Here is a 24,877-nt window from a genome sequence, read left to right on the forward strand (position 1 = left end):
CTCTTTTGTTCTCAGTGTTATGTGACAGCCATGACAAAATATTATTTTTATAACCTTTTCAAACTTGCCCAGTCTACGAGAGCCTTAACTAAGGGTAATTTAATGAAATCTATACTCCTTTACATATCTGCCATGTAATGAAATCATCTTTCAGGGGAACAAATAACTATGAGTTCATATAGTGTAGATTCACAAGAGGGAAGGGAAGAAACAGTAGAAAAAAGGGGGAAACGTACTTAACGTATTTGCAACCTACTTGGACTAAATTTCGTTCTGATAGGTAATTTGTGCTTGCTTTTTTTAAAAAAAATCACAATTTGAAATACTGGGGTCTTTTGTGTTTTTTTTTTTAAGATTTCTACTAAGATTCCTTACTCTGAAAATATTGATTACCTTAGTGCTGGAAGTTTTGGTTCTTAGGCTGTTTGTGTGGAGATCTAGGGAGATGTTCTTGATCTGGTGTCTGTTTCATGTGTCCTTGGTACAAACAGGAAACACTCAGTCACTGCTAGGGATAGGGATTGGTGGAGGACACTAGTAATTCCTAACAAATGCCGTAGACGTTAGAAGTTCAGCAGCGGGTTTGCTGGGATAGATGGCATGAGGGGTTTGAAGATGTCTCCCACTATTTTTATTTCGTGTCCCCTTCCATTTTGCCAGGATTGAACTCTCTTCCTCTGGCTTGCATTTTGTACTTGTAAATACCTATCTTTAGATATCTTATACATTCATCCTCTTGACATTATTCTTTTGTAAGCAGAGGCACTACTTTTATTAAGTGCCACCGCCCATATACCCGCACAGCCCACTTGTCTGCCTCATTCTCCAGGATGGTTTTCTTCATCATCTAATATACCATATATTTTACTTGTTTGTTTATGGTCCCCCCAACTACAATGAGAGCTTCCTAAAGGCAGGTGGATGTCTCCTTAGTGCTAGAATAATACCTGGCATGTAGTAGGCATTCTCAAACTCTCTGAATGAATGAATGAATGAATGATAAATATCAGCAAATCTTCCTTAGGGTTCTTAAAAGATCATAGCTGTGAAGCTCAGAGGTGCAGTCCTTCTCTGAGTACCCAGAAGGAATGCTGCTGTTGTTTGCTTATCTTCTCTAGGTGCAGTTATGGTTGGGGACTGACTTGGCCCATTATGTCTCTATGTGATAAGTCATTAGATATTGCTGGAATTGGCCATGTTCTCTCCACTCTGGTCAGCTTCTCTCACTAAAGCTTGCCCCACAGAAAACAGAACGATAGCAGAAAAGTGTCTGGGTAAGTACCCTACTGGATCATTTTGTGGCCGCTGAATTGATTCCCATACAGATGGGATAGGTTTTGTGTTACGTTCATTCTTCTCTGCTGACCCTTGACCTTTATTGTTGGTGGAGGAGATTGCACTCTTGCCTTTGAGAGGTGGCAGACAGGAATCAGCCCACCATCCCCAGGGAATAAGTTTTGTTGAATCTACCAGATTTGCGCAGCAGCTGTGCATAATCATTTTCCTCTTGCATCACCTAGAGTATCTGTTGCCCTCTGGAAAATGCCTGGGAGACTCTCTCCTCTGAATTGATTCAGCTGACAAACACAGCTGTTGGGTAGCTGGGCAATTGAAATCCATTTTAAAAGGTTAAATGGTGAGATACTTCTTGGGCTGTCTTTCAGTTTTTAGTTTCTTTTCCCCCTGGATGGGGAGTCAGAACACCAAGGATCTTGCCCTGCCTCTGCCATGAAACCTTTGGTCAATGCCTTGACCTCTCTGAGCCTTAGTTTCCAGAATCTGCAAAGTGAGCAGGATGTCTGCCCTACTTGTAAACGACGCAGTGTTAAAGATCAAATAAGGGGCTTCCCTGGTGGCACAGTGGTTAAAAATCCGCCTGCCAATGCAGGGGACACGGGTTCGAGCCCTGGTCCGGGAAGATCCCACAGGCGGCAGAGCAACTAAGCCCATGCACCACAACTACTGAGCCTGTGCTCTAGAGCCTGCGAGCCACAACTACTGAGCCTGCGTGCCACAACTGCTGAAGCCCACCCGCCTAGAGCCCGTGCTCCGCAACAAGAGAAACCACCGCAATGAGAAGCCCTCACACAGCAACGAAGACCCAGCGCAGCCAAAAATTAATTAATTCATTAATTTTTAAAAAAAGATCAAATAAGATGGTTTGTGTCAAAACACTTCAGAAAGCTTAAAGGAAGCCAGAAGTGTCAGCTGTGGAAGCTTTCCTTCCCAAATCATGATATCGCTCAACCCGGCAGCTGTGGAGAGCAAACATTTGCATGGTCCCCAGGTTAAGACTGTCCCAAACACTGATCCACATCTACTGGGTGCAGCTGACCTCGCCATGCTCTTGGGCTTGGACTTGAGGACTTCAGTTCCCCGGAATCCTCAGAAAATGCCATCAATCGTACCTGCCTTGCCACACCTCTGAGTAGCTGTCTTGGACCAGAAATGCTTTTGAATGTTCTCTGCTTCATTTCCCAGCAGGCTGTTTAATCACCAAGTTATTAAATACTCACAACCCAAAGACATTTCTTTCAATGTGAGTTTCTCCTGATTCTTACTCACTGGTGGTAGAAGTACATGGAAGGAAAAATGTCTTCAGATTCTCCATTGACTGAGAAATCCATTGTATCCAGTTGGGCCTCCCTTGGCATAAGTAGGTGCATCCTTGATGAGTTGTAACACGTTTGTGAAAATGAATTACTTTAAATGCTGTAATGCAGTGTGGCGTGAAAGGACTTACCTGCCGAAACCAAAAGTGAGACTGCTCTTTCACTGTTTTCTCAGGTTTTTATAGACAGCGATAGCCTTCACTAGGGGCATGCGTAGACAGAAAACTTATTTCACCCTTAACTGGGAAGAAGTTACCCTACATGACCCTTCTTTAAAAATATTTCAACTTGATCACAATCTTATTTTTCTTAAACGAAAGTACATAGTCCTATTTAATAGTTAAATTTGTAAAGTAGTTTGTAATTTTACTTTAACAATCCATGACTGTATTTATTCTTAAGGTTTCTTCCAGTTATTACACTGCAACTATGTCTTGCATAGGAAAAATCAATATAAGGAAAACACGATTTTTTTTTTTTTGAAATCACACATTTTTTTCACTCTATTAAAGGTTTCAGCACAATTTTTCTTTCTTGGAGACCTCCTTGGGATCATTTTAAATGATTTAACTTAAGAATTATCTAATTGTTTTTGTGTCTTAAAAATAGTAGGACATTTATAGAGCTTATATGGAATACTTATTCTGCCCACCGGATCTCACTTATATTTTATCTTTGTTCAAAACCTAATAAGAAAGACTACTGGGCCCTAAATGTATCAACTTATCATTTGAACCCCTCATTTGCTGTGACTGATTTTTTTAAAAAGATATTTCCGGACAACGACCAGTAAACTGAACCATTATATAGATTTAAAATGTGGGCAACAGGATGAGACTGAAAACTCAGGTACTGAACTGTTGCAAAATAAGAGTTCCTAGGTCATCATTGTAAAATGTGTAATATACTCTGATCCTAGAACTTATTTTACACTTAACCTTTTTCAGAAAACATCATCATCGTCATCTAATACTTATTGAGCATTTATTGATTAAAACTACGTGCTTTATTTTTCACTACAACCTTAGGGAAAGAGATGCAATCAGTATCCCCATTTCACAGATGAAGAAACTGAGGCTCAGAGACATCATTTAATTTCCCTGAGGTTATGTGGACAAATGGTGGAGCTAGCATCGGAATCTTTGTGTGACTTCTAAGTCCAGATGCTTAGAAATGTCTCTGCCACCTCTTGGCATGCTTCTCTGACAGTCCTGATCTCTCAAGACTTCAGGCTCCTCATTTGGATTTTGCTTCATTAAATCAAGACATTTTCAAATACATGTGACTGTTCTCTTAAATTTTTCTGAGTTGTTGTTCTTTATCATTTTCTTCTTCTTTCACTAGCACTGACCACTTGCTTTTCCATTAAATTCTCTTTCATCCTCCATGAGAGAGTTTCATCATTCTTCTGTTGAAGTTTCCTCCATAGCAAAAAAAAAATCTCTCCTCTTACCTTGTTTCCTAGTCATTTATTCTCTTCTTTCCTAAGAAAAAGACTCCTCCCCCACCCCACCACCAATATCTCCATTCTCCATTCCCTATGCAAAAGTAGGTCTGTGTGATTTAAATGCTTTGAGGAGCAACTCACAAACATGTTGAATGTTGAATAAATTTAGACACTAAATCACCAACTTTTGGATGATTCTGCTGAGGTTTAAATTCACAAATAAACAGCTCTGCTCTTGAAATCCCAAAGCATAAGTGAAGTCAATGAGTTACACTGACTTTTAAAAAGTATTATAAAATAAATGAAACGTTAAGGAAAGCTTTGCTAACCTTTGCTAACCTTTTGCTAACCTTTCAATACTCATCTCTTGGAGGCAGCAGTCTATAGGAATTTTTGAGGAATTTTGAGTTATCCGTTTTACTAAATCTAACTGTAATTTAGGAATTTAGAATCTTCAGGGTGTTCTGGTTTAACTGGCAAAGACAGTGGTGTGAGAATGAAGACTTTTTTTTTTCCTGGTCTCACCTACATCTCTGTAAAATGTGGAAATTGTAAAGCCAGTATGGTGGCTAAGGTTAGTTATCCCGCCACATGAGAAGGAACTCCACACGCAAGAGTATTATTATCCAACAGGAAAGAGGTGCTTTTGAGGTTAAGTTCCAATCACTAGAGAAGTGACATCAGTTCTTTTATTAGGAAATGTTTAAATTGTGGTACCCGCTCCATGTATGATGCATGAGAAAAGTGGGGGATTTTCTTCCAGTTCAGTTAAATTGTGACTTCTTCAGGAGAATGAAAGGAGAGACTGCAGGCTTTGACTCAATATTTTTCACTAATGGGTTTTCAAAATCAAATGTTCCATGCTTACTGGTCTCCCATGGTTACTGTGGGAGGATAAAGCGTAATTGAACGTAATAACCTAGCTATCAGCCCCCTTCTAGCGTTCTGTCTTCTAAGATATTGAAGTAGTCACACATTTCTGTCCTTTAAGGTCCATATTATTCTTAGCATCTACAAGTATTTTACAAAATCTACTGTTTCCCACTTTGGGATATTCTTTTGAAACAATAAGCTTGAATAAGATTTTTGCTGTAGTTATTAATGAAGCATTACATACAATATGTCATCTACAAATTATATTCACTGTATTATGCCACTTATACTTTTAGATTTTCGTTGTATATAACTTTTTAAAGCCAGAACTCAGGTCATGAAATTAGCCCATTCATGGAGCATGTTGAAAGGGCTTTTCCAAACGTGCATGTTGTCAAACACAAATGTCCTTATAAATGCTTTTTTTCTGGATATTAGAAAATCTAACTTTCTAATAAGAGCATTACAAAACAAAATGTTGCTGCTAACCAGTACCTTAGAAATCCAGAAATGATTCATGCCTTTCCCGCAGTTAAAATACATCTTAATAATTTGAAGGTCACTGGCTTCAGCAGGGCGCCAGCACATAAAGGGGTTTTAAACATGCAGTTTAAAACCCTTGGGATTAAACCAGCCTTGTTGGCATATTTTATTTATACAGAGATTATCTCCAAAGGAGATTCATTGGTCTTTTGACTATAATGAAGCCCTTTCTTTATTGACTTCATTGTGCCATAAATGAAAAGAGATTTCTTTTTATGGCAGGAAATAAAATGTTCCCATCTCCACAACACTTCTTGCATCCTAAGAGTCTGATTTAGACAAAAATCTATTTGTTGTGTCCTAAGTCAGGAACTAAAAATCTTGATAATCTTCATTTATTTCCTGTTTGCTGTATCTTCCTAAGGTGACACAGGTATTGCCAAGCACAGAGAGAGGCCTGAACTTGGCCTCTGAGAGGCTGAGGGGGCAGATAAGAAGGGGACCGAGTTCCCAATATTGAGGTCCGTCCACTACAGGGGTGGTCAGCAGTCCCTGGTAACAGCCCAGTTGCGGGGCGTGGGGTTGGAGAGAGGTCTGAGCACGACTGACTTGACCCGAGTACTGTGCTTTATAGGCTCTCCCTTCCCTCAGATAGATTTGGTTAGGATTTGGAATAGGGTTGAAGGAACTGCTAAGGGTTAAATGAACTTCATAGAGATTGGCCTCAGTAAGTGACTTAAGGCCCTCCAGAATCTTAATGGTAATTGTATATGTACCCACAGCCTGCCAGAGTGACAAGCAAGCAGCGATATTTTCTTAAACAGTCCTTAAGCCAATCAACCCCACAGCTAAGCATCTTGGCAGGAAGGTAAATCCTATGACACTTTATTTACCTGGCATCATCAAGGTGACCAGAACATCAGTGTGAATTTTCCAGGTAACCGAAGTTTACCCTTAAAGCCAAAGCGATTCGTTTCAGCCCTTTTTTGTTGAGGTTGGAGAGCTTCTTTAAAATGTATTATATGGTTCTCTGCCCTCTGTAACCCTGTATGCTCAATTTAAGATCTAGAGAGGTCATGCAAGGTGGAAGAAGCCAGCTTTCGAGTCAGCCTGGCCCCGCCACTTCATGATGACAGTAGACCTTGGCCAAGTTCTTTGGTTGTCTTAGCCACATTTTCTACATCCATAAAATAGGGGTCATGACAGCCCCTAGATCATAGGATCATGCATGTAAAGCGATTAGCACCTAACAGTAAATCATAGCTTTGTGCATTTACTAAATGCCAAGCACTCTTGTAAGTACTTATGTTATCTAGTTTACTGTGCATAACGCTCTATGAGTTAGGTGCTTATGATTTCCGTTTAGAGATGAGGAAAGGGAATCACAGAGAGGTGAAGTCACACCACCAGGCAGACTGGCTCTGGCTTCTGGCACTTACTCCACTGCCTCTGGATGGCTGATACGCAGGAAGCATTCCATCAATGGTGGCAGATAAGAGTAACAACTACACAATTTGACTGAGTTGCAGGCTAAAGACCCTACCACCAAGCAGCGTACTGGGCGGGGCCCTCTGCGGCACCTCCCTGTGGTGGATGTTCAGGGATGCTTGGGTGCTGATTTTTTCTTTCGAATTTCAAACCAAAAATTGCTAAGTTTTCCCCTTTTTGTTTATTTAATCTCTTGTTCCTTAAGATTAAGAGATAGCAATTTTGGCATGGGTGATTTCCCTCTAATGGCTCTGAGGATGTAAATACAACAGAGACATAACCACAGGTTTGGGAAGCAACTTTTCTTTTTTTTTAATTGAAGCATAGTTGATTTACAGTGTTGTGTTAGTTTCTGGTGTACAGCAAAGTGATTCAGATATATATATGTATATTCTTTTATACATATATATATATTCATTCTTTTTCTCATTCTTTTCCATTATGGTTTATTACAGGATATTGAATCTAGTTCCCTGTGCTATACAGTAGGACCTTGTTGTTTATCTGTTTTATATATAGTAGTTTGTATCTGCTAATCCCAAAGTCCTAATTTATCTCTCCCCCACCCCTTTCCCCCTTTGGTAACCATACCTTTGTTTTCTTTGTTTTCTGTGAGTCTGTTTCTGTTTTGTAAATATGTTCATTTGTATCATATTTTAGATTCCACATATAAGTGATATCGTATGGTATTTGTCTTTCTCTGTCTGACTTACTTAGTATGATAATCTCTAGGTCCATCCCTGTTGCTGCAAATGGCAAAATTTCATTCTTTTTATGGCTGAGTAGTATTCCATTGTGTGTGGATAAATAGATAGATAGATAGATAGAACATATCTTCTTTGTCCGTTCTTTTGTCGATGGACATTTAGGCTGTAGAAGCAACTTTTCTTCATGTTCACATGCATTTTTCTTTATTTCCTGCAGTTTTGCATTTGAGGTCAACATTAACCAGCTCTTTTTTACCTCCTTGGAATCTCTCACCTTCTTACTTTCTTCTCAGTAGACGTTCACCCTCTTCTAATGCTCTGCTTTTGATGAGAACAAACCAGAGACTAATTTCAGGCTTCATCAGAAGTAGTACATGAGGATGTTCTGTTGTGGACTGACCGAAATAAAAAGCCTCTTAAATGCCAAATTTAGTTCCAACCACAAAAGGCTAACATCTTGGAACAAAGTATAAATGATGTTATTTAGTAACAACAGCCCACTTTTCTTGATCCTCAACTGACTATATCAAATATTTTATAATGGCGTGATTTAGTGGGAATAGTACATATCCCATTTTTGCCTAATTTAAACCTTTGGTATCTGAAAGCTCTATATGTAAAAATATTGGCACAAAATTACACAGTAACATTTTACCAGATTAACCGAGATACTCTAATTCCTTGCTTTTCCTTGAAACTGTGCTCTGAGAATGAAGGCAGTGTGTCCCAGTGCATGCGAGCACAGGCTTTGGGCTTAATACACCAGGATTCAAATCTCAGCTCTGCCACTTAGTAATTGTGTCACTTCAGACAAGTTGCCTCAGTCTCCTTACATGTAACATGAAGATGACGACATCCTCTTTACCTAGTTCTTGTGAAGATAAGTGTACGGAAAGCATTGAGCACAGTCCTTGGCAATCGGTAAGGTCTCTCTTCACATTTATATCGACTCTATCGTTAGACCATTTCACTATAGCATAATAATCCAACCTCTAACCTGTAGTCAGTGAAAACGTCTCTACTTTGATTCCAGCTCATCTTTTCCTTTTCTTTGTGTTTCTCCCCCATCACCCCTGTGTCAGCAACATTTATATTCACCTAAGTCATCAAATCCATCCCTCCTATGGCACTCGTCGTCCTCACCGTGTCATTACACACTGTTCGTGCTCTTACTTTCTTATGTTCATTGTAACAAATGTTGCCCTTGGGCAGACACCATCTCCCTAATATCTGGCCAAGTCCTAGGTGCTCAGTAAATGCCTCTTCCAGTGGCTTCCCGTTCACTGTGACCCAGACAACAGCTGTTCTCTCCCAGTCGGAGCACTCTTTGCCTTGTCTCCGTGGCCAGCTTCCACTGCCATACTCCAGGCTTCAGTTAATCTTTCTGAGCTTGTGTTCCCAACTATAAGTTGAGTATGAAAATAGTACCTATCTCTTAGGGCTTTGGGGAGGAATGAGTACATGTTAATACATGTAAAGGGCACAGAAGGCGCCTGGTCCATAGTTAGTGCCACTAATAGTTGCTACATTTGTTAATGAAACTCAGATGTATAGGTGGAAATAACATTTTACAGATGGATATCTTCTTATAACACAGGACCTCTCCAGATAAAAATTGAACAGATCAGGTCTACGTTGCTGTCCTGATTGCTTGGCCTTCTGCTAGTTAATTTTATAATTATCTGGCTCATGTTGAGAGAAATTTAATCGAAAAACGATGTAAGAGGAAAACTATTAGGACTTCTAATTAGCTGTAGCCTTATATTCATCTTAATATTGAGGAAAAAAAGATTTACCGACCCCTCAGTTTCATTTATCTTGATTGAAAGACAAATAATGTATTATCTGGACTGCTGATGGTGGTCACTACGGCGTGTGTGTGTGTGTGTGTGTGTGTGTGTGTGTGTGTGTGTGTGTGTGTGTGTGTGTGTATCTGCCTGTCTGGTAGTTTTATGACGTTACTGGTGGTGCCTGGAAACCCAGAGGAGTACGATTAGACTTCTTTGGATAAAGAATCAAATTGGAGGCTAGTGAGTCGTTTATTTCCATATACGATTATCATACTGAGCTCTGCTGGGTTTTGCTGCATCTAGCCGTGGAGGGAGCAGAGCAACTGATTTCTGGGCATGTGTGGCGTTAGCTTGGATAGTACAGTTGAGCACTTTGCAGGAAAAAATAATAAATTGTTAACCTAAAAGCATTTTTTTAGCGACTTGAGCTGGGCTATGCCCTTTAAAACACCGTGGTATGTACCTCGCAGAGTAAAATACCTCTAAAGCTGATGTGTTTTTTCTTATTTTGAACTAGAGTCCATGTGCTTAATCATGGCACCATAAGTTTATTGGGAATCTCCAGTTCTAAACTATCACTGTGGAATAAATATTGCCCTCAGCCTATTATACTATTAACCCCACGTCACTCTACTCTTGGAAACAGCATTGTGTCTTCCATTTCAAAATAAATAGGAGAAAAGTGTTGCCTGCAGTCTGTAGGCTGGAGTGTTTGTGGGGCTAGGTTGTGACCCACCTTATTTATGTTGCCTCTCGTCTAAAGATGAGTTTATTCTTGGGTTAATCTTTTAGAGATGCTCCAATTTTGTACACATTAGTCCTTCTCTCAACTTAAGGTCTTTTCTTTGCCACTTGATCACTATTGTAGAATTAGCTTACTTCTAAACATTTTAAGTGAAGTGATCAGATAATTTGGGAAATTTTTCTTGAACTGTGCATTCTGCTAAATATTCTGGGGAAACATTTTGGCTCCGCTTACTTTGTTAATGCTGGTTACATCATTATGGGAGCTATAGATTTCTTGGGCGTGCAAAATGATTGCATATTCATGAACATCTTCAATGCTGAAATATTTGTAAATACCTTGGCAATTTTTTTCATAAGGCGGCCTATTAAAATGATTAGGTCTTTAATTGTTCACACAGAAAGACTCTGTACGTACAGAGCACCTCCTATTTGATAAGTAACATTCCTCTGCTAAGCAGTTTGGATTATGAACGTTCATAAGTCACCTTAAACAAAGTATATGAGAGATGCTTTTTTCCGCTTTAGAATGATGCAAGTTTGAAAATGTCAATAGATGCAAAAAGCCACCCTAGAGCTTTGCTCTCTCGAAAGAAAGTAGAGAAGGAATGACATAGTCAATGTTAACTGTCACCAGATGAAGAGAAATCAGATTGTCAGGCCTGGATCTATAACATTCTTGCCAAAGTAGGACCTCATTTACACATACAGATCTTCATACCCTTTGCTAAGAAAAGCATCTGTGGCAGTTTAGATGTTTGTGCGTTTGCCAAAGATCTTTCACTCTGAATAAAGTAAATGTCATGTCTGTTGTTTATCTCAAATTCAGCAGAGTATTTTTAAAAGGAAATATTTGCGGGGGAGGGGCGAGGGAAGGAGGGAAAGAGGAGGTTGGGGAGCTCCAGTTAGCGGGGTGTGGCTGTGTTCCGGCAGTACTCAAGTAGCAGAGTGGATCTGGGTGAATCGGCTTAAAACACACTTGGGGCTCAGGAACTGAAAATGTCCTTTTGAAGTGACAACACTACAAATAAATTGCAATGTGGAGTCTTCCTGAATCTACACCTAGTCTGTCAACACCAAAAAAAATTCCAGTTAATTCCATCAAACTGGTTATTTGGCATTGTGTAGACACAGCTGTCTTGAACGAAAATTGTGAACACTTAAACATAGATGGCATTGTACCCGAAGCCCGCTGGTACAGTGGCACCTGTCTGTAATTGTGTATAAAGATTGCTTAGACTTCAGAGATCAGAAATAGGACTTAGTTGTTCCAACTTCAAGCTGGACCCCACTGAATAGCAAGGTTTTGAAAAACGTAGGGTGTGATAACATTTCTTAACAAATAAGTACCCTTGGTAAGCTCAGAATTTTAGTTAAGAGTATGATGTGGTGATTTAACTACATAAGTTGCCTTGAATATAAAGAATAAAGGTAATAGTTTAAGACTGTTTTTAAAACCCTGTGTAACCTAGCATTTAGGCATTCAGAATCATAATGAGACCCTAATGTCAAGTAAATCCAGAGACTTTTCTTGAAGACATCTATTTCAGGTGATACAATTATATCAGTCTTTGCAAAAATCAAATATCTGTCTTCAGTAATCCCTTATCAGTGTTATTTGTTTATGGAAGTATTCTTTGTGACTCTGAATATTGTTTTATTCCCACAGATGACATGGAAGCCATTCCTGTCAAACAGTTTGTTAAACACATCGGTGAGCTCTATTCTAATAACCAGCATGGGTTCTCTGAGGATTTTGAGGTATGTTTCAAAACCGGAAGTTTGTTTCCTGAAAGCTAACTCTTACTTTACAGGGATTTTTGTAAGCTTGAAGTGAATGTGTTTCAAGCATAACAGAAGCAGTCACTGAGGAAAGTGGGGACTTGATTCTCTTTTTTCTTTTCCTTACACTTAAGAGTTTTAACAGGCCCTCTTTTCCCAGTAAAAATGAGGTGAAAGGGGGTTGCTTGTGCACTTCTGTGAAAGAACAGACTTAGTGGCAGGAAAGAGGCAACCTCAGATTCTCTCTTCATCTGCATTCTAACTGGCGCAGCAGTCATCATGCAAAGGACAGCGCTCCTCATTCCGTGTCACTTCTGGGATGTACAAGGTGTAGCGGAGACAGCAGATGTGAAGTCTGAGGGATCTGAAGCTGGCTCCACCACGAGTGATCTTTATTATCCTTGAGCCAGTCATTTCATTTCTGATCCCCAGTTCCCTCATTTTTAAAAATGGCACTGATGTCACCTCCAACCCTAACGATGTTGGAAAAAAAAACGAATGATTAACATCCTGGAAAGTGCTGGGTTAACTGTTAAGCCCATGCAAAGGTCGACTGTTGTTTTCGTGACTATTAATCCTTGGAGAGGAGACGCGGGTGAACGCAGCCTTCTGATTTTAAGAACTGGGATGTAGGAAACAAGGTAGAGAGCAGCGCGCACTACCCTGCCAGCTCTGGGTTCCGTGCCAGCTCAGCAATGACAGGGTGTCAATGAGGAGCTATTAAACAGACTGCCCTTTTCTTCACTGAGGCGCTTCACTAAGGCACATCTCTGGCAGCAAGAGTTGTGCCGAGGAGGCCAAGTTTTCATGGCAGCTCAGCTGTCTTCTAGCTTTGTGGGTAAGTCGATTCCTTTCTGTCTCGTTTCTGCTTTAAAATGGAAATGATGATGATGGCACTAACCTGCCCACCTCTTTTCACGAAATTGGTTCTGGGGATCACATGGAATAATGGAAGGTAAGCCCTTTGAGATCGCCCAGGAGCTATACAGCCGGGAGGTGCAGTTATTTCGCATGGAGAAGGAGAGAGGAAAAGAGGACCAGAAGCCCCTGTCTCTATGCAAATTTGGAGTCCCCAAAGGCCATCCTAAAGGCAATTATATTGACAACTTGTTTTAAATTAAGTCCTTCTCCTAGCTTTTTTGTTTTCGTTTTATTTCTTGAGCAGAAGCAAAGCAAAGGCGGTAGAGAGAAGGACCCCTCTGATTTATTCTGCAGTCGTATGTTTCATGGAACAAACAAAAACACGTCAAGTGTTTAACGCGGCTCTTAGATGCTGCCCCAGAAAAGGTGCCTGTCCAAGTACAAAGCACATGGTTTAAAGTCAAACGTTTTGTATTCATGAGGACAGCACATGTGTGTGGTGTTCAAGTGATTTAGTTCAATTGACTGTTGGCTGGATGACTGAGCAAGAATATTGAGGCATTTAACAATGTTGATGGTATTCGGGACAAACATTTATCCTCTAGAGACGAGAATTTGATCAGGATGATCAAATGCAACTCCAGTTTCTCAATTATTTATGATTTGAGGCCCCAGTGCTATTCATCACAGCTGGTTTTGACACCATTTAATTATTCAAAATAATCAGCTACACCTCTGTAAACTTGATCTGACTCAAAATGGGCTTCGCTGCATCAAAATCACGCCTGTTAACAAATCCTGGGCATCTGCACCCTATTTCTATCCTAAAAAGAAAACTGTGGCTAGAAGCTTTTGTCGCCTATATTGAACTCTCTAGCTTAAGTATTATTCTGGTAGTTTCAGGATTGGAACAGGGAGGGCGGGGAGGAGAGAGGCTTTGTTCTACTGTTGTTATTTCACAGTCTGTCCTGGTTTGAAAGGTTTCAAATCGGGGCTCTTCAGACTAGGAAGAACATCCTTTCTCCCTCAAAGAATAGTAAGACAGCCATGTAAAGGGGGAAATGAGACATAGAAAAGCTCACTAACATACTGTCATCATCTAATTTAGGGGGAATTTGAAGTATTTTGAAACAGTAGTAGTACTCCTTTTGGGTAGCTCTGCTAGAAAGGACAATGGTAACAGGCTCTATAAGAAGCGATCAAGGCTGTTTTTATAAACAAGAGATAGTAATAGGCTGTAAAAAGGAGGTCAGGATGAGAGATTTTGTGTAATTTAACAACAATAAAACAAAACCCTCATATTAAGAGAGTGGTAACCTCAACCTCAGGTTTCTTTTATGTGGAATAACGACGGCCGGCATCTACTTGGCACGGTTGCCTGGATTATTTTGCTCGTTCCTCAGAAATACCCCATGAGGTGTGTGCTATTTTACTGTCCCTATTTTGCAGATGAGGAAAGTTACCCATGAGAAAACTGAGGCATTGGGTGATTCAGTTACGAAGTGGCAGCAATAGGGTTTAAGACCAAGGCTTTCTGACTCAAGCCCACATGTTTAACCTCGATGCCCTCCAGACTCTCATCGAAGTAGTGTCCTATAATGAGCTGAAGTCAAAGGAGAGAGAACCAAGATTATCAGTGATTGTCTAAAACTGATCATGCAGCTGATGGGCCAGTGAGTTCCTTGGCAAGAAAAGGGGCGGGGGGAGCAGTCAAAATAAGGAGCCTCCCGCCCCCGCCAAGACTACTGGGAGCCCAGTACATGATCTTTATGGGCTAGAGCCTTCCCAGAGGGCTGAGAATCTGACTTATAAAAATCTTATGTAACCTCTGAATAGAGGCCTAAAATTAGTCAAAGAACTAATCTTAAGATTATAGAGGAAACCACTGAACAGTGAATATTTGCCCATTAAGAGGAGTTAAAGCAACTCATTCTGCAGTTACTGAGTACCTAGCATTCTCTGAGTACCTGCTGTTCTCCACAGGTACTGAGTACCTACATGGTATAAGGCACACAGATGAATTGGACAGAGGGCTTGCCCTCAGGGAGTTCAGCCTGATGGGGGAAGACTAGAGTATACACAGCTAAAGTAGAAAGAGGGCAAAGCAAAATAAGTGCTAATACAGAAATGAAGTTCTGGAGGAGAGCAAAGGAGAAAGGCTCCTATGTATTTTGATTGGGTATTTCTGCAGAAGTTCTATTTGCCCCATCTTGATTTCAAATCTTGGAGGGAAATGGAAAAAAACAAAGGTGGTGAATAGCTGTCATACGTTCAGAACTTTGCTGCTTGGAGGAGAATGAGAAATGATTCACTGGTAATTTTGAGTCTTTGTTTGAAGGTGATGCTGAAAGCAAGCTTTTGGTCCTTGTCAGATAAATTTTGGAGGCTGTTAAAAGCTGGGGACATTATACCTCTAGCAGATTTTGCAGTCACTGGAAATAACGTCAGTCCTTATGCCAGGATAGTGTTCAGTGACTGTTCCCTTGGCTACCTTAGCTGACTACAACCTCACTCTTCCCCGGCCTCCCCAATCATAATCCAGGAGGCTTCCAGAGGCGCGATGCTAGCATATAATCTTTCAAGATCAGGGGAGCTCCAAGGCCCTGTGGGTCAACAGAATTAATAGGCAGGGGTCAGGAGCATCACAGGTTTAAAGGCTGAGTGCAGAGATGAGGCCAGAGGTCCAATACCCCTTGACAAGATCCTTTGGGGGATCAGGTCTGTTACAATTAACTCCAGCTGAGCTAAATTTGGGCCAGTTGCTCATCTTAAATCAAGAGAACAAAGCTTTGTCCACCTGAGCTCATGTGCCAAGGGACCAGTGGCCACAATCGCTTTATGTGAGATGCAGAGTTCTCGTGTTGCCGATGACACATGCCACGAGTTCCTGACAGAGGCGGAGAGCTGCGGAAAGAGTGCTGCCTGCAGGATGGCAGGAAATGGCCCTGTCAAGCTTCCGGAGCCTCGGTGACAAAATGCCAGTGTGGGTCTTAAATGTCCCACAGGAAAACATTTTAAACCCTTATCATGAAAAACATCATAGTTGGTTAAGTTGAGGTTTTTATAAAGAGTGAGAAAAAACGTACGTTAGCCAAATTTCACAGATCGTACAGGAAAAATAATTCTATTTTATAGACCAGCTGCAGTATGATAGACACTGTGATGTACTCTCCAAAGATGGGTTGGTTTTCTGGAGGGGAAGGCAGTCATTTTAGATAAAGACATATGGATTCGGATGGGGGAGAAAAGGACAGGCATTCTTAGCAAGGAAAATGGCAGTGAAGCACAGAGCAGGAGGTCATACGGTCTGTTCAAGGGGCATAGAGTTAAAACTGTGTGGCATTGGGAAGGGAGTGGGTGGAAAATAGGATGGGACCTTGGAAGCCTGGCTAAGGAATCTGGCGTCTCTCTAGAGGTGTCTGAGTGAGAGAACAGCAAAGTCAAAGCAGCATTTGAAGAAAATCAGGGCGGCAGCAGTTTGTAGCCTGAGCGGAGGAGAGTAGAGGTAGGAAGATGAGTGTGGCCAGTACCTGGCGAGGGCCAGCTCTGAGTCTGACACTAAACAAAGCACTGAGCTGTGGTCATGACTTAACCTTGTGTACAGCAGTCCCCTGAACACAGTTGTGGGCTGCCTGAACTCAGGCACTAAGAAAGTTATACACACTCGGTCTAACACTTGGTCACCAGGTTCAAAATATTTCCTTCTCAGCTTGCTTCACTGTGAAGCTGAGTAATCTGAAAGATTTCTAGATCTGTTCTGGTTGGCTTCTTTTTTTCAATTTGAGCTACCGAATGGGAGGACAGTAGGTCACCATGTGCCCTTTGGACAGCCTTTCACATCCACAACTCCAGGCAGGAGGTGATGTAGTCTGTATCATCTCCCAAGAATTCTGTGTCTGTCAGCTTTTAGTGGTTTTGTTTGTTCGTTTTTTTAAGTTATACTTTATTTTAAATCTCTTGTTCTCAGTTGGCTCTTTTCTGTGATCGTGTGCCTGTTCCTTCGCAGAATATTCATTTTGAGAATACCAGCTCTGTTATAGAGACAGTAAAGTACAAACAAGCTTAAATCTTAAACTTTTTATCAGGGTGCTGAACAGGTAACTTTACTATACACACTCTATCGGCCAGTGTCACTTCAAAAGGTTTTAACACCTATTAAAATCACATTAACTTTGAAATGCCAGTTCTGATGGAGAAAAGCCACTCCAGGATCAGATGATATTATCAGCATCTAAATGAGTCAGGCAGTACTGCAAGGAATTACAGATGACATTATTATCCACAAGACAAAATCAGAAGGCCATAGGCAAACCCCTTGGGTTCTCATAAAATCAGATTTAACGTTATTTATGACTATCCTTTGTTTTCTGTCATTCATATAATTGGAAAAGTGAAATAGAGGCAACGGATCAGACCAAGAGTTTTAGATAACACGGAGTTTGATTGGCCATATTGAATGGCTGCTTTAAACAGTACAGACAGCTGCTCCCACGCAGGCTTGGTCAATTGCATTAGACTGTAATAGAGGCCCCACCTCAGTCCATAGTGTGTGGTCAGAGCCACACAATGGGAAAAAAATATCAATAAACAAAGCGAATCTCAAACTAAAGTACTAAAAGCTGAAAGCTCAGCACAAGATATCTGAGCAGCTCAGCCCTGAAGAGGTACATGCCAAAGGTATGACCTTCAAAACCCAGAAACCAAAGCATGTCAGCTTATTTCACGGATTTGTGTACAGATTGAACTAATGTCTTCCAGAATACAAATCCATTTTCAAAGGTTTTCTGGCCCTGCAACTATTCAGAAGAGCACACGTCAGGCTTTCAAGGCAGTTCTAAAAGGCAAATATTCTGAGTACGGCTAGCGGCTAGCGTTGCTTCTGTTCTTGGAGATGTTAAGATATCAGACTCATTCCATTGTGCTCACATTTTATTATCTATTTTAGAGAAAAGAGCCAAAGGCAGCCTTAAGGCCCTTTAAACCAGCATTTGCCAAACTGTAGGTTATAAACCATTTTAGATAGAATAGCAAGTATCAGAGTTTATCACATTTAGTAAAAGTAAGAAAAGATAAAGAATTGTCATGAAACGCACACTTTCCCCAGAGAGGTGTGTTGGATTAATGCCTGTGGGTCTTCTTTTTTTTCTTTGCTTCCTTCCTTCCTTCCTTTGCTTCCTTCCTTTCCTTCCTTCCTTCCTTCTTCCTTCCTTCCCTCCCTCCCTCCCTCCCTCCCTTCCACTGGGAATGCCTACAATTATGAAAAATTGAATATATATCCTCTAGGAATCGGGTGTCCATGAATATGGTTTCTTTGAATAGTTAGTGACCCATTGTTTGTATACCTTAGTTAAGTTCTTTGATCACAGTGAGTTCCTCCTAAGTACTTTGCGAATATGAAAGACAGCCAGTTCCTTGTTTCATTATGCGTGATGTAAACGCTGTGGAAATCATCCGTAATTGCTGTGCGACTCCTTTGTGAAGAAAAGTCTGCACGCTCGTAAACTCTGTTACATCTGTTACGTGTAAAACATTTCTCCTGATCATCTTGTGTCACTTTGTCCCTGCTCTTTGCCGCAGCTGTGCGCTGCTAATGACTTCCCTTATTAGTTCGCGCCAGTGCAGTCTTGGGTTTGAAGCACACAGTGTAGAAAAATGTGGCTTTTTAGCAATCTTGTATCAGGCTAATGGATGATGTTTCTATCCATGGCAAAGGTGACAGGAGAGGAGAGTTGCTTCTCCCACTGCTGTTTTTCTAAAGAAGGATAACGTAAATAAATTCAGAGTTAACAAATAACGCATCAGAGCCATATATATTTGAGCCAGATATGACAACTGTTTAAGTTCTATTAGTGTCATTTCAGGGCTGAGTACAGTCAATTTGTAGTCTGTTAGTTATAAAACGAGGCTGTAGGGACTATAATATAAGCATATTGCAAATCATGGTGGAGATTATTCTTCTGCCTGGAATATTCCTGTTCATCCTTTAAGGCCCGGGTGAATCATCTCCTGTCTAAAGCCTTCCTCTGTGTTCCCATCAGTTTCTTCAGGCCTCTTTTCTACTAATCACATTTGACTGTCATCATCCTTTTACATGTTGTTCTCAGCCATCCGACTGCGACATATTCAAAAGGAGATACTATTTTGTAATCCCCATGCCTAGGTCAAAATCTGGAATAAAGTAGACAGTTGATGAATTAGTAAAGAATGAAATCCTTTTATTTTGTTCACATCCTTCATACGTTTGTTATTAATATGTTAGTAATCATTTCTGAAGTTGAGTTTGGGGAGGTAATGGTGGCCTGTGGCTGGGAAGTGTGTAAATACTCTGTGCTTTTGGATGTAAATAGTTCCTTTCTTTCTACGACCTTGTTGTTAAACGTCTAAAGCGTGTCTAAAAATCTTTGAAGTCTCAATGTTTGTTTTCTTCTCTAGGAGGTCCAGCGCTGTACAGCTGATATGAACATCACTGCAGAACATTCTAATCATCCAGATAACAAGCACAAAAACAGATACATCAACATTTTAGCATGTGAGTAATAAACTTTAAACTATCTTAACTGCGGGGAAATGAAATCTTTCTGCTGGGTATAAGCTGAAAGGCAAGCAATCAGAATCAGGATGCCAAGAGAAAATTACACTTGCAAGTTAACCTCTCATTAGCCCATCTTCAACAGTGTGGAAGAAGAAGTGGGGACATTCTCTGCCCGCTGAGTCTTTCACGAAGCTGTCAGATCTCTGCTTAATAATCAGGTGATCGAAGGAAATGTTCTGAGCTTTACTGTTTTTACATGAAGTGATTTCATATCTGATGCTGGGAACCAAAATGTAATGTCATGTCGCTATCTTGACATTGTTCTTAACCAATGAGAGCCAAGTCTTTTAACACAAATGGAAATACTGGGAACTGAATCAAGGAAGTTGAATTTCAAAGCAGTCTCTCTAAGATTAGGTAATTAGTTTATACCAGTCCTTGTGGCCCATGTGCTTAGTCCTGTCCAAAACATTTCCAGGGTCAAGAATACCCTGGAAGTTCAGGACGCAAACAAATAAAGTGTTCTTCTTACAGAGCCTCAAGGAATACCCTAAGAGGACAGGCTACTTCTGTGGCTAGAAGGCCTCTTTTTGTAGACATTGTGGCTTGGGTCACTGGCTGAAAATATACACTTCTGTATTAAGGGCAGGGGCACAGATGTTTATGGTTAACATACACTATGGTAAAGAACACAGTACTTGCAATTTTATGTAATAGCGCATTTAAATCGGACCACTTAAATCTGCACGCTACTATAGATAGTTTTTTTAAATAATACTTTACTGAGATGTACTTCACATACCATATAAAATTCACCCATTTTAACATTAATTTGAATTTAAAGTGAATTTCAGTGGTTTTTATTATCGACACAGAGTTGTACAACCATCACCACCATCTAATTTTAGAACATTTTCAGGACCCCAACAAGAAACTTCCTTACCCATGAGCAGTCACTCCCAATTCCTCCCTCTCCCAAAGTCCCTAGAAACCACGTACCTCCTTTCTTTCTCTATGTGTTTGCCTATTCTGGATAGTTCATATAAATGGAATCATACAATATATGGCCTTTTGTGTCACTTCTACTTGGCATGATGTTTCTAAGGTATACCCATGGTGTGGCTTATATCACTACTTCATTCCTTTTTATGGCTGAATAATACTCTGTGCTATGGATATACCACATATTCATTTCTCATTTGATGGACATTTGAGTTGTTTCTACTTTTTGACTATTACGAAGAAGGCTGCTATGAACATTTGTGTACAAGGTTTTGTACAGACATATATTTTCAACTCTCTTGGGTATATACTTAGGAATTGAATAGCTAGGTCATATGGTAACTTTATGTGTAACATTTTGAAGAACTTCCCAACTGTTTACCGAAGTGGCTATACCATTTTACATTCCCAGTAGCAATATATGCAGGTTCCAACGTTTCCACATCCTTGCCAACACTTGTTACTATGTTTTTTTGATAATAGCCATCCTAATGAGCGTGAAGTCATATCTCAGGGTAGTTTTGATTTGCATTTCCCTAATGATCAGTGATGTTGAACATCTATTCATGTATTTATTGGCCACCTGTATATGTTCTTTGGAGAAATGTCTGTTCAGATCCTTTGCCCATTTTTTAATTGGATTACTTGTCTTTCTATTGTTGAGTTCTTTATAGATTCTAGATACAAATCCCTTATCAGATATATAGTTTGCAAATATTTTCTTCTATTCTGTGCATTATCTTTTCACTTTCTTGATGATATCCTTTGAAGTACAGATTTTTAAAATTTTGGTGAAATTCAGTGTATTTTTCTTTGGTTGCCTGTGGTCTTGTTCTCACATCCAACGAACCAGTGCCTAATCCAAGATCATGAATATTTACACCTGTCACAGTTTTTTGGTCTTAGCTCTTACATTTACGTCTTTGATCCATTTGAGTTAATTTGTGTATATGGTGTGAGGTAGGGGCTCCAGGTTCATTCTTCTGCATGTTGATATCCAGTTGTCCCAGCACCATTTGTTGACAAGACTCTTCTTTCCCCCATTGAATTGCCTTAGCACCCCACCAAAAATCAACTGACCATAAGTGTGAGGGTTTATTTCCAGACTTTCCTTTCTTTTTCATTAATCTGTATGTCTATCCTTATGTCATTGCCACACTGTCTTGATTACTGACTTTGTAATAAGTTTTGAAATTGGAAACTGTGAGTTGCTCTTCTTTTTCAAGGTTGTTTAGGCTATTCTGGATCCCTTGTACTTTCATATAAATTTCAGGATCAACCTGTCTATTACTGCAAAAAATGTAGCTGGGATTTTAATACGGTTTATTTTGAATCTATAGATGAATATGGGAGCATTGCCATCTTAACAAAATTAGGTCTGCCAATTTATGAAGATGGGATGTCTTTCCATTTATATAGGTCATCTTTTATTCCTTTCAGCAATCTGCATTTTACAAGTGTTGTGCTTTTATTAAATTTATTTCTAAGTATTTTATTCTTTTGGATGGAATTGTTCACTTGATATTTTCAGATTGTTAATTGCTAGTGTATAGAAATATAATTGATTTTTGTATGTTATGTTGATCTTGTATCTTACCACCTTGACTGAACTCATTAGTTCTAACAGTTGTGTGACCCTTGTTATTTTCTATATTTTTGTTAATAGCCACTCTAACAGGTGTGAGGTGATATGTCATCATGGTTTTGATATGCATCTCCCTGAAGATTAGTGATATTGAGCACCTTTTCGTCTACCCATTGGCCATCTATATGTTTTCTTTGGAAAAACGGATATTTAGGTCCTCTGTCCATATTTTAACTGATTGCTCGTTTTGCTAGCTATTGATTTGTGTGAGTTATTTATATATTTTGGATGTCAACCCCTCATCAGATGCATGATTTGCAAATATTTTCTCCCCCTCGGTAAACTGCCTTTTCATTTTGTTGATGGTTTCCTTTGCTGTGCAGAAACTTTTTAGTTTGATGTAGTTCCACTTGTTTATTTTTGCTTTTGTTGCTTTTGGTTTTGGTGTCAGATTGAAAAAAATCACTGCCAAGACTTATGTCAAGGAGCTTTTTTTCTCTGTTGTTTTTTCCTAGGAGTTTTATGATTTCAGGTCTTAAATTCAAGGTTTTAATCCATTTTGAGTTAATTTTTATGTATGGTGGACTGTAGTGGTCCAGTTTCATTCTTTTGCAGGTGGCTGTCCACTTTTCCCAACACTATTTATTGAAGAGACTGTCCTTTCCCCATTGTATATTCCTGGCCCTTTTGTCATAAACCAATGGACCATATATGATGTGTGGGTTTATTTATGGGCTGTCTACTCTGTTCCATTGATCTGTGTGTCTGTTTTTATGCCAGTACCATACTGTTTTAATTATTATAGCTTTGTAATATAATTTGAAGTCGGGGGTGTGATGCCTCCAGCTTTGTCCTTCTTTCTCAAGATGGCTTTGGCTATTTGAGGTCTTTTATGGTTCCACACACATTTTAGGATAGTTTGTTCTATTTATGTGAAAAATGCCATTGGAATTTTGATAGGTATTGCATTGAATCTGTAGATTGCTTTGGGTAGTAGTATGGACATGTTAACAATATTAATTCTTCCAATCCATGAGCATGGACTATCTTTCCATTTATTTGTGTCGTCTTCAGTTTCTTTTATTAATGTCTTAGAGTTTTCAATACATAGGTTTTTCACCTCCTTGGTTAAGTTTATTCCTAGGTGTTTTGTTCTTTTTGATGCAATTGTAAATGGGATTGTTTTCTCAGTTTCTCTTTCTGATAATTCATTATTACTGTATAGAAATTCAATCGATTTTTGTGTACTGATTTTGTATCCTGCATCTTTACTGAATTCATTTATTAGTTCTAACAGTTTTTTGATGGAGTCTTTAGGATTTTCTATATATAATGTCAGGTCATCTGCAGATAGTGCCAGTTTTACTTCTTCCTTTCTAATTTGGATGCTTTTTATTTCTCTTTCTTGCCTAACTGCACTGGCTAGGACTTCCAATACCACGATAAATAAAAATGGCAAGAGTGGACATCCTTATCTTGTTCCCATTCTTAGAGGAAAAGCTTTCAGCTTTTCACCACTGAGTATAATGTTAGCTGTGTGTGTTGTCATATATGACCTTAGGGTTTCTATATACAGGATCGTGTCATCTCTGAATGTAGTTTTACGTCTTCTAGAAAACATTTTAAAAGAACCAAAAGTCATTTTTGAATGAGAGTATTTGTTTCAGTTACCTGAGAGAATGAGGAGAAGGAAAAGAAGAGAACAAGAAAGAAGAGTAAAACTTTTCTTTTCTTGCCAGTCTTTGGATACATTGACTCTGGCAGTATTTGTTGGCCAAGCCAGTCAAGGCTCACCTTCCTGAGATTGTGAGGACTTGTCCATATTTATAGACCTCATTTCTAACCATATAAGTCAGGCAGAGATATACACGTGTATATGCCTTGCATATGTCCACACACATCACTCTCCACCATAGCAACCTCTACTTCTAGTGAGCTCACTGCCTTAGCTAAAAGTATGTGGCAGAGAAGAGGGAGGAAATCAAGGCAACTTCTGTGTGATGTGCCCAAGGGTCATCGTGTTTTGTCACAAAACCACCAGTTCTTGTTAGACATGTTTTACTGTCACAAGTTCATTTGAGGTTTTACTTTCACAAATTCAAATTAGATGTGGTTTTATTTTCATAAGTTCAGAGAGCTGGGTTTTGGTGCTCTCTTGGCCATTTGGTCAGACTCTGGGCACATAACCCGGCACCTTGGTCTACCCCTATATTAATGCCTTTATATAGCAAGGAGTAGCATAGAAATGTTATGGAACAAGTAAAATTAGTCCATGAATGTGCCTGGAACACAATATAGGACGAGCCTTCTCTCATGGAGCCATCACAGCTTTCAAGGCACACGTGGATGCCACCTCCAGTATTGATCTTTTTAGCTAGTCTGTTACCTTTTTGATGAAATATGAATTGTGCAACTTGAGGAGCATGTGTTCCTCTTTGTCAGTCTGACAAGTAACAATATAATGCTCCTAAGGCACAGGATCCAGATGCCCTAGGAGAGTATTTTCAGTTGGGGCCCATTTATATCAGGCAGCCCCTGTTCAGATTCATTGCAGTCTGAGAGTTTGTCAGCACAACAAAAGCAATTCACAGTTTCAAGAATGTGGAGGGCTTTCCAGAAGTGCTTGATATAGTCTGGGGTCAGTAATGTCTAGGCTAATCCACTCATTGGACTTCTTTTTGAACTAGCCTTTTACGATCATGATTATAAATAGAAATGGAAATCGGGCTTTTGCCCATTCTCTTTCTAGCTAGGGAAAAATAAAAGTATGACCTCAGCTTTCTTTTGTTTGTTATCCTATAAATACAAGCTCATTCTGTTGGGCAACCAGAGGCACATATCACCACTCACCTTTTGTTCGTAGGGGAAGGTTAAGTGGATCTTAAATCTGATCATGGACTTCAGATTCCTGTGAAGAGATTACTCTTAGAAGCAAGCTCTGGCTCCCTCAATTACTCAGGGTCTGCTGGGG

At 39.8% G+C, this 24,877-nt stretch overlaps 1 protein-coding gene across 6 annotated transcripts in view; it reads left to right on the forward strand.

Annotated features, from left to right (window-relative positions):
• Nucleotides 1–24,877, forward strand: part of PTPRG (protein tyrosine phosphatase receptor type G) — a 725,147-nt gene that overhangs the window by 667,095 nt on the left and 33,175 nt on the right. For all 6 annotated transcript variants that reach the window (XM_082412077.1, XM_082412078.1, XM_082412080.1 and 3 more), the window contains 2 exons: nt 11,814–11,905; nt 19,220–19,316. In XM_082412077.1, coding sequence (XP_082268203.1) covers nt 11,814–11,905; nt 19,220–19,316 — 189 coding nt within the window. The remainder of the gene's footprint in view (nt 1–11,813; nt 11,906–19,219; nt 19,317–24,877) is intronic.

Source organism: Balaenoptera physalus (genome assembly GCF_965194825.1).
Source record: "Balaenoptera physalus genome assembly, chromosome: 11".
NCBI classification, from domain to species: Eukaryota; Metazoa; Chordata; class Mammalia; order Artiodactyla; family Balaenopteridae; genus Balaenoptera; species Balaenoptera physalus.